At 39.8% G+C, this 10,950-nt stretch overlaps 1 protein-coding gene across 1 annotated transcript; it reads right to left on the bottom strand.

The window, feature by feature from the left end:
• Nucleotides 1–6,630: 6,630 nt before the first annotated feature.
• Nucleotides 6,631–10,861, bottom strand: siva1 (SIVA1, apoptosis-inducing factor). The gene is made up of 4 exons (XM_053335771.1): nucleotides 10,281–10,861; nucleotides 9,798–9,962; nucleotides 7,787–7,940; nucleotides 6,631–7,029 (listed from the first exon to the last, which is right to left on the bottom strand). The coding sequence occupies exons 1-4, from the start codon at nucleotides 10,399–10,401 to the stop codon at nucleotides 6,981–6,983; spliced, it is 489 nt and encodes a 162-aa protein (XP_053191746.1). The 5' UTR covers nucleotides 10,402–10,861; the 3' UTR covers nucleotides 6,631–6,980.
• Nucleotides 10,862–10,950: the final 89 nt, after the last annotated feature.

Here is a 10,950-nt window from a genome sequence, read left to right as displayed (position 1 = left end):
AGAATTTATTTATTAGTTTGACTTGGTTCAGGGTTTACTTTTAGGTGTAGTTCTTGTTTCTATAAGCTTGAAAGATGTTGCGTCTTGCCTAGCGATCTTGGTACTCATTAACTGGTATTTGGGGCTGTTTGTTCATTTTTCTCTGTGCAAATCAAGTTACTGTAATTGTATGTAGAAATCTCCACGGAGCATTCAAGATTTGTCACATGGAACATAGAGAAGCACTTGTTTTTAGCATGCATATAGTTTCAACACTATTGTCTAGGCTGCTATTTCTTACTACTTGTATATTTAATGTAAATATATATTCTATTTATCAAACTGTTTTTGTTTTTCCGTGTTACAACACACGTAAGGTCGAAGAGAGTCAGGTGTCTTATTAAGGCTGTGGTCCTCCTTTTTTTTTTTTAAAGTGTCACGTCTTCCCCAGAGAGTTTTGGTTCCTTTTTTTTTTTTTTTTTTTCCATATCCAAGACTTGATTGAATTCTGCTTCACTACAAATCAGACTGCTGTTCTGCAACAGGAAACAGTTGTTCACAAGCATAGCCACTCTGATACGGCGTAGGCTACCTATAGAAATGAGACAATATATGCATTGTCCCTCACTCCATCCCCTCCCACCCCCAAGTCCCAGGTAGCTCTCAAGGGGTCATTGTGTATCTCTCTCCTAGCTGTGGGGAGAAGACGCAGCGCAAGTCTCTCTTTGCACTTTTTTTCTGTATTGAATGGAGCTGTTGGAATGTGAGAAATGTATTTAGCAAAGGGAGACCAAGGAGACTGTAAACAGGTGTATTGTTTGGAGGCATCAAAGAACAGCCCCTCCCCTCTATCCCAGCATGCAGTAGATAAACACCTCATTGTTCTTCTACATGGAGGAGATACCACGGTGATTTGATTGCACATCTATCACGAGAATATCAGAATTATCACAGTATTGTTTTTTCCAAGTGCGAGACTTAGACAAGTAATGTTCATGTATCTGACAATTGTGATGTTATTAACAGCAGAAGTCAGATATACAGTAGGTGTTGATCTGTACATTTCAGCATAGACACCTTTTTAATGTGTTTTAGGTTTTTTGGTTTTTTTTTTTTTCATCACCAAGACTTCTTTCAGGTGGTAGCTGTGGTTTGTCAGCATTATTAATGGAGGAGCCCCAAGTCAAGATATCATTCTATTCTCTAACCTGCCGTCAGAAGCGGGGCTTGAATGAACAAGGCTTGCGTGTAATTTCTACAAGAAATGTGATGCGGTTCCCTGTTTACTTGCACAAACACTCCGGTTGCAAAAAGCATAACCGTTTTTTAGTTTTAATCACTTTGGTTAGCCGATAAAACAACTGATATGTTTCAGATACGTAGTCATTGTGTAGTGTTGATACTGTATATTTCAATCAGAACATGCAGGAATGTAGTTTTTGTCACAATTTCATTTAATTTAAAGGAACATTTCTAATGTGGCGCAAGTTACATTGCTTGATTCGCTAATGTACATGTGTACAAAGGTAGAAAAACTAACAATATGTAAAGAATTTTGTTTTCTTTTTATTGTTTCAAGTCTTTATTTATACCTCCAGGATGATCACCAAATGTGCCTTGTAGACACACTAATAGGTGTTGCATCTGGAGAAGCCCTTTTTCTATATTGTACATTCTGCCCTCCACTGCGGTGGTTAAGTTCACATCACAGCGACAGTGGCCCACTGATACAGAATAATTCACAACTGTTGTTCCTGGTTTTTTTTTTTCTTTTTTTTTTTTAAAGTCCTATCAAAATGTTAAATCAGACAAACTAAAAGATGGAAGTCCATTTCTTTTTGCTGCTTTGCGGGAGATTACATTGAGATTTAGAGATTTATTTGACCTTTTTTTTTTGTGAATAAATCAGTTTTGTTAAATGTTAAACTAAAGACAAGCATTTTTCTGTTTTGGTTGGTATTAGCCAATGCAATTGGGAACTAACAGTCTGTTCCTTTAGTTAATGTCACTGTTGAATGTGAAACACTGAGATCTTGATTGTTGACTTTTATGGAAACAGCGCTACTCTTGATTGAGGGCTATGTTTGCCTAACTCATGCTGTATGATCTTTAAGTCTAAAAAATGACTTTATACTGATACTGGAATTGTGTCCTCTGCAGGTTACAACTGTGAAATTGTGTATAATCATGAGAAATATTTATTATTGCATTTTGCTTCTTGTGCAACATTTGACTGTCTCCGTTTTAATTTGGTTAAAAAAACAAAACTTCTAAATGTCAAACGAAAATCTTTTTAATAGAATTTGTAGAAGTGCCATTAGAATTTAATATAATTTTTTAATAAGAAAGGTATATTTTATAGTAATCGATTGCTTCAGTGTTAGTGGTGTAGAGATTAGTGGACAATCTTTATGCAGAATTGACATTGCTTAGATATTGAGGCAATTTACTTTGATCTATAACTGTATGTGCATTTCATTTGTTTGCGCTTTGGAGTGTGCTTGTGTGTGTGTGCTGTGGAAATGTGACAATCTTGATTTAGGTCTTTATTAAGATTATGCATAGAATTAAATGGAACAACTTTCATTCTTTGTGTGGATTTCATTCATTTCTGTCACACTTGATTTCACACTTTAGCGCTTTATATTTTGTCACACCGTTATCAATATCAAGACCAAAAGAAAAAGAAAAAAAAAGAACCCTGATTAGACCCACAAGATGAGTTTTTAATTTAATTTAAGTAGACACTGATACACTAACAACCTAAGAATATTACAGAAGGGCCCTAGTCTGAGACACAGCAGCAACAATCAGCCAGGCAGTGTGTGTGTGTGTGTGTGTGTGGGCAGCACTGCAATGTGTACAGAGACAACAGAATGTGATAATACTGCTGGTCTTACAGGCCCTATCCCCCTGAAACCATAAACTGTGCTCAAGGACGCAGTGATTTCAAGATGGGCCCCCATTGTTCCAGATCTGTTGCCAATACTATGCAAAGGAGATAAACCTCGGATAACAAAGCAAGTTGACTCTAACATGTAATTATTACTTAAACTCAGCTTGATTGTATCTGCTACAACAAACTAAATTGCACATACATCTATTTAGAAGTAAACAAATAGTAAATGTGTGTGTCTAATTGAGGTGCTCCATTCCAATTCCCTGGACATTTTCAATGGCGAGAACTTTTAATTATTTCCCCGCTGCACCATGAAAGAAATCCAGCTGCTCTGCTACGTGATCCCAATGGGGATGGACTCGGGTTCCCACCACCCTCCCCCCAATCCCAGTGCACCCACTCTGGGAACGCCATATAGACAAGGGCCGCATCTAACTGCCCCTGCCCCCATCTATCCTACCTCCACCCCCACGGCCCCCAAAACCACGGCCTCATCCCACCACTCTATTGTGTGCGTGGGTAGTAGCTCAGCCAGGCTATTGTCTGGCCCAGCTCCCCAGCACGTACTTTATGCACAAACAGACGACACAGCGGCGCTAGCCAGGCAGCTCCGACATAAAGAAAACAATGTCCTCCCAAGATCATTCATAAACACCCTGAACAGCCCCAGCCAGCTCACAGTAAATAAGGGCCCTCTGCAATGCTGCGGCCGCCTCACACTGTAAACATCCACAGCAGCAGGCCTCCGAGCGCTCACTGGCACCAACATCTCACATCTGCCTAATGGGATCCAGGGCTTGGGCTGCCTGGTGTGTGCATTTCTTATGGACCAAAACCTTCACATGGAAAGTAGGGGCCATGTGATAGGGCTTAGCTGCAGGGTGACGAGCTGGGATATGTGCAGTGTAACTCGATGGTGTAATAAAACATTCCTCTCCGAGGCTCAAAGCCGGGCTCATTTGGCTGCAAGCGGGTTTTGTGTGTGTGTGTGTGTGTGTGTGTGTTTGTGTGTGTGTGTTTAGAGGTACTTGAGAGAAGTTGAGAGGAAAGTTGTAAGTGTCCACCACCTCAACAAGGCCAGCGGTGGGAGCCCTTGACCTCTGAAGGGACGGACTGCCAGAGACAGCTGGTGTGGCCTGTGTTTATTTATTTATTTCTTAACAAAAGACAGGTGGTCACACTTGAAAAGGGCACACAAACACAGACACAGACACACATGCGCTTGTGTACAGACAATACACGCACACACACACACAAACACACACACACACATGCTCGGGTAGTTTTCTTTTTCTCTCTCTCTCCATATTAACGCACATGCATATGGTTATCATCCACTTAATTTTTGAGGAGCCATTCTTTTGACTTTCAGAAAATCCAGATCACATTGCTCCCAAGAATAAAGAATATTCATTGGAATTCTAAATGATATAATAGTCTGATGTAAAGAAATAAATAAATGAATAAATCTCAGAAATCAGCCGTTATTGCTACAATCCAACCACTATTTCCATTTTTAAACACAATCTACAACTTAAGTCTGCTTTCCTATCAAGTGCTGGAAGTGCATAAATACATATCAACTAGTGCTCTCACACTGGGTTTGCCTTTTTAGGAGTGGCTCGCCCTGACAGTGCCAAGACAGTGTGTCCTTGGTCCACTGTACAGCTGTCACTTACTCACACTCGTTGACGCATATTTATAGCAGCAGCATCACTGGGCTTGACGCTCGCCACACTCAGACCACAGCTGGTCCCCAAAAGAATGGGTGAAAGACAAAGCCACGTGCTCCCCCTGGCCGACTGCAGTTGGTCCTATCTGGAGCGCTGTGGGTGATTATGTGGCCCCTTCTCCGCCGTGCATGCACCAGGGAGAAGATGAGGACCATTCTTGGGGAGGGGGGGTGAGAGCAGACTCCCCCCTTTGGGTGGCACAGATGGGGATGTGCTGAAAACCTTGACAGCTGCACTCTCCTGTTTTGAAGGTACATAAACCCACATCACATCATCGTCATTTAACAGACAGCAGAGCATCAGTATCCAGCCGCCCTTCTAATAAATCTACAATGAATATAGTAAATATTTTAGATGGCAGACAGACATGTCATGCTTAATTCCTCTGAACTGGATTTGCTCATAACTTCGCAGGTTTATGGGAAGCAAAGGCAGTGGGAATGTCTACGACCAATACTTCCTGATGTGATTATCAAGGCAGTGACTGAGATTACAAGAAAGAATGATCAAAGTGAATGAAAAGTGGATGAAGAGGGTATGACTCATGAGATGCTGGCCTTATCGGATTCTCTTTTCTCCACTCATACGCACTGAAATCCTGATGTTATGATGATCACAGGAAATAGAGTGAAACAACTGGATAGAGGAGTTACTTTATGTTTATAACTGAAACATGGCTCCAGATATTTGTTCATAATTCCTCACAATGTTTCTCAGTTTATTATGACAAACTCCTCAAGAGCTTACTTATTTAAGAGCTCTTGTATCATGGATTGAATCAGAGAGCCAGGTAAAAACGGGATGGGTCATGAGTTAGCTTTGTTGGAGATTTTTTTGTATTTACATATTTTAATGAGAAAAAACAGGCCAGGAAAATAAAGACAATTTTGTTAATTGACTTCCTGTTTGAATCTTTTCATTTATGTACATTTAGGGAACATTTTAGGAAGATCTAGTTCTAATAACTCATCAGAGCTGCAACAGGATAATTGTCATTATTATTTCATCTGTAGATTATCTTTACAATTATTTGATTAATTGAGACATCTCCAACTGGCCACAAAGATAGTTCATTCATAATACGTACACTTGAGAAGCAGGATATAACCAACATTCACTGTTTTTCCTTGATAAATAATCAATTATCAAAATTCTCTGCTATTTTTGTTGATTGAGTAATCATTTTGACCCCACAACCACACAATATGCCAACTATTAATGGGCACAAACCACACTTGATCCACCTGATTTAGTTATGGACATAGATTGCATTGTGTGAAATAAACATGTCATATGAAGAGTTAACGTCTTTCTTAAATGTGTACATGTCCACCTCAAAGTTCCTTAAAGCCTTATCAAGAAATGTGCAGACAACTTGACGCCTGGCTTGCCAGCAGCTGCCTGCTCACTCAGCCAGAAATCAAGCGGTGCCCTCGGACACCAACTGCAGAGCTCCCCAAAGACCGGAGCCACAACTGGCCCGCTGAGCAGGGGATGTGACTCAACAGCTCACAGGCACATTTGCAATAAGCTCCAGGAAGTGCACTCATCCAAGCTAATATCTATAACACCATGTCATGTGATTGATTTCTATAAAGCAGCGGTGAGGACTTCTGCCACCAAGAACAATTACTCACAGTGTACAATATCTGACCCTGAAAACCAGTCATCATCAGTGATGAGCCAGAGCCAAGAGAAAGTGATGACTACACCTCAAGGTCATGTACAGCAGGGATAATTGTAGCCAAACTGTCTGCTATGAAGGTCTGGATTTGTATAACCTCTGGGTCTTCTTGTTTTAATAAATAATTTTGATAGCAGATTCTCAAGGTCAGACCAGACAGGGTGGATTGGAATTTCATTATCATCACTAAGCAAAGACAAAACTATCATACTTCAGCTAAAAAAAAAAAGTTAAATGTGCTATTTTAGCATAGTGAGATAAATGTGTTCTTCCACTGAGAAAAGGAGGGTTTATCTGAAATACAGCCCACTGTGAAACGCATCTTCCAACCAAGTCCTTGAAGTGTGCTGCCATCTGCTGATCTATGCATCGTACAACACATGGAGACAGTCAGGTTACCTTTTAGCTAACTGGCAGACATTTGTTCAGTCAGTTTTCATTGCTCCTCTAACCAAAAAGACATGTTACCAGATAACATCATACAAAAAAGTGTTCAAGTTTATTTCAGTTAATGTTGGAATTAATTACATATACATACACACAAACAAAAACCCATTTGGATCCCATTAAAAAAGAAAAGACAAAAGAAAAACAGGTATAAAACGCAGTCTTTGTAATATCTCATGTGAGGCAATTATATAATGTTCAGAGGGTAAACTTCTGATCCCTCCCTTCGACGTTCTCTTTACGTCGAACAACTGCAGCATAGTACTTCATCGTATTGTCCACTGTAACTGTGGAAGAGAGAGAGAGAGAAAGAGTTAAAAAAAACTCTGCTACACAAATGCAAGATTTGTATTAATTGTTGACAATTTCAACCCTCTATGAAGCATATTTTGATGCTCATTTCCTCCTCCAACATACAGTGTGTTTGCTAAAAGTGACTGTTGTGCTGAGATCCAAACTCCTTTGTTACGATACTCAAAAAATCTTTGTTTTGAGCATCAAATACTCACCCCCTGCTGGCTTGTGTGTAGTTTGTTTCTGTTCATACTCAAAACATGAATAAGCAGCTATATTTCTTCCTGCACCCACCTTTAGAAAGGCTAAAGGAAATCTAAAAAGGACTTTTTTTGGTCCAGTGACACTGATGTACACAACTCTACAGTACTGCAGTTCAGAGTGTCTCTATGGTACACTCCACACAAGCACAAGAGGAGTGTCTTTTACAAGACAGATGACCCCCCTCCTCTCCCACCTCACATAAAAACATCTTTAATGCTAAAGAAAGTGATTTTCCAACTGACACCTAATTAACCTCAGCATGCACAGTGACATTTGAAGCTTGGAATACTGGGAAGGGGCAGGAAAACCCCACTGTTGCTGATTCCAGCTTTAATTTGAGACCAATACCTGCCTGTCTGGCTGTCTAGCTCACAGGAATATACATTTTAATTAGTAAACACAAATACTGGTGCAGAGGAGGTGAAGCTTTGATGACATGCCTCTTTAAAGACCTTGGGGTAAAAAAGCTGAAAGGGAATAACCTACTCTATAATGGTGCAGACAGAGCAGCAGAGGCCGGAGCAGCTGGAGCACTGTTGGGTGCAGGAGGAACAGGCTAGACGGTCACACTGGGAGCATGGTGTCCTGGACCCAAGGCTCTTCTGACACACGCAGCAGCCTGTAGGAGCCGTTGGTGCACCTAGAAATAAAGCACACGCCCATAGGGCACACTGGATGAGCATTGTTAGAAGAACTTTAATTAAAAAGTAAACAAACTGTGCATCTAAATCTGTTACAATGCTGACATCTGCTGGTGAAAGGCATGAACTGAGCTAACCAAGTGACCTCTTGTATTTTTGTTGTAGTCAGTAGCGGTCTTTCTATTCACATGATTGATGCTTAGTCTCTATTTCTAGGCTGAATAACTCAGTTAAAAAAAAAACCCTGTCCTATTTCACAGGCTCCTCAGTTTGTGGATGGGAACTGATCCTTTTGTGCAGTTTTGGAAGACACAAACCATAATAGCCCTCAACACACAATAATCTACTGTGTTTTAAAATATCCTTGGCAACTTGTACTCTGGATAATGTGACCACTTCATATTTATCATGCTTATGATTTTAGGTCAGGGGTGTCAAACTCAATTTCAAACTCACATTAGCATTATGTTTACCCTCAAAGGCCTGTTGTAAATCTATGTCTATATAAATATATCTATTTGTCATATGACACACTTGCCATTGCAGTCGATTATTATTGGTTTTAGTAATAGCTTAATGATGAATAACTAGCTCTGTGAGCAGAATTCCAGGAAAAAACAATGGCAAGCTAACATTCAAGTGTACCACTAATATCAAGTTTATTTTCATAAATGAAATATACTGCCAAGTAATAGTCAAAATAACAATAGATAGCTTTGTTCAAACAAGCATGCTTGGTGTCATAGTGGTGTTTGCATTCCCACTCTTCATTATGACCACTATATGATTACAGTTTAAGCACAATGGTCTCATTTCATTCAGGCAAAATCTCAGTCCAGTGTTTATCACTGTCAACCCCTTTTTTTGTATCAGCTATTTTGAACAAGACAGGTGATGGGGACAACAAAATCCAAAGACTTCCTCCTCCGATGCAAAACTGCATTTAAAAGTTCATTGGATGATAATTTGAAAAATTAGTCAAATCAAGTGAATATCTTTGGGGTCTCTTTCAATTACCATCTTTCTACTGCGGCTGAACAGAAACACACTGTCCGCTGAGAAAAATATTTTTGTACTGTAGAAAATATCCACTTTACTTGATTTTTTTTCCAGAGGACCAAAGCATCCTTATCTTTAGATGAACTTTTAAATACATTTTGTCAAAAACATTTTTTCTTTTATACAGTCTATGACTTTATCCCCTTATCACTAAGAGGCCAAATGATGAGGAAAACCTCTCTGTTCATACAGACACCTGACTGTTGTTTTAATACAGACTTCAAACATTGTAAACCTATCCTTTAACAATACTCATAAAAAAAGCCCCTGCCAGATGTAAATAAAGTAAGCCAGGCAGAAGCTCCACTGCTTGTCTTTGTTGGCAGCCTGGATGTGTCGTTAATGACAGAGCACACTAGATAAATGGAAGTTTTTGTCAAAGCCAGACATCTGTTCCACCTTCTCAGATGTGAAGCTCATATGTTTTTCCAAGTTAATTAACTATTTTAACATTTAGTCACACAAAACCAGAAAATTGAAGAGGTTTATGGCATTTACCATTACACTCCTTAACATAGCATCGGCTAACTTATAAGTTTGAGAAATTAATCAGCAAATGTATCGATAATGAAAGTTAGTTGCAGTCCTATATAAGTGTTTTGTTTGAATCAGTAGATGTCACTGTTGTCCCCTATTTATGTCTTTTATTTATAGGCACTCCTGTTGATGTTTTTAGGATCACAGATTACTGTCGGGCCGGTCATCGACTGGGGACATGTTCCAGGTGTTCCTTGGATTTCACCCAATATGTTTTTTGGGGGTTTAGAATTCAACTTCAACCTTGGGAGGTGGCTCACCTTGTGCTCTGGTTGATTTGGTCAGCCTTCCATCATGTCCAATAAGTGTCTGTCCTCTCAGCAGTGTCTGGCTGCTCGCAGGTGTCTCAACGCGCTTCTCCTCTCCACTCCATATTGTGCCCACCACTGCCTTGGCACCGTTGAACAGCAGGTTCTTAGTCTTCTCTATGATGAGAGTTAAGCCAGTGAACATTAAATGCAGTATCCACCAACGAGTCGTAATGACAAGAGTGACTACTTAGCTCAACTATCGCGTTACTTATCGTTGTTTTGTTAGTCCAAACGACCAAACTACAGATATGACATGGACTGTACACAGCTGATTGTTTTGTGAACATTAAAAAACGTCTATAAAGTAACAAACGTGAGTATTTTACAGACGTTTAAAGACATTTGTTTGCATCGAAACATTGAAGCTCAATACGTACGTGCAGATGACGCTAACACTGCAACACGGCGACATATCCGCTAGCATGCACTTACCGTAGATTTCTTGCTTATATTTGTGCCCAAATACACTGGAGTGATTCAACTCTTGCTGCCCCACATGTACTTTGTATTGTGAAGAGAAGGTTTCCGCAAAAGGACAAGCTCGTTTTGGCATTTTTGGCTTTGAAAAAGTCCGAAGTGCTCCTGCTGCGCGCTCCCTCCGTGGCCGTACACTTGTTTGTTGCGGGAAAAATGCAAGGGTGGATTCATGGAGCCAATCACAGGAAACCTTTATTGTCACGTGAAAGCTCAGAGCCAATCCGACAGCTGTTTTACAAGGTACGTCATTTTTGGTTCTATAACATCGCCCACATTATGCTACTTTCACGGGCTGTCACAAATATTGGAATTTACCGCTTTGAAACATTACAATAGCTGTAGACTCTAGGCTGGATATTTATCTTGAATAAATTATCTATTCACTTCAATACAGTCAAGTGTTGCTCCACAAATTTAAAAAAATAGATGATCTATGGAGTGATAGCCATACATTTATTAACTTTTATTTGTAAACATTTGTGCTGGATTAATTAACAGATTTACATCTTAAAATCAAACCAAATTATTACAATGGAGAGAGAGAGAGAGAGAGAGAGAGAGAGAGAGAGAGAGAGAGAGAGAGAGAGAGAGAGAGAGAGAGAGAGAGACAAAATCTTAGCCACCA

The sequence above is a fragment of the Scomber japonicus genome, chromosome 16, assembly GCF_027409825.1.
Source record: "Scomber japonicus isolate fScoJap1 chromosome 16, fScoJap1.pri, whole genome shotgun sequence".
Lineage (NCBI taxonomy): Eukaryota > Metazoa > Chordata > Actinopteri > Scombriformes > Scombridae > Scomber > Scomber japonicus.
This window is presented reverse-complemented; position numbering and strand designations above follow the sequence as displayed.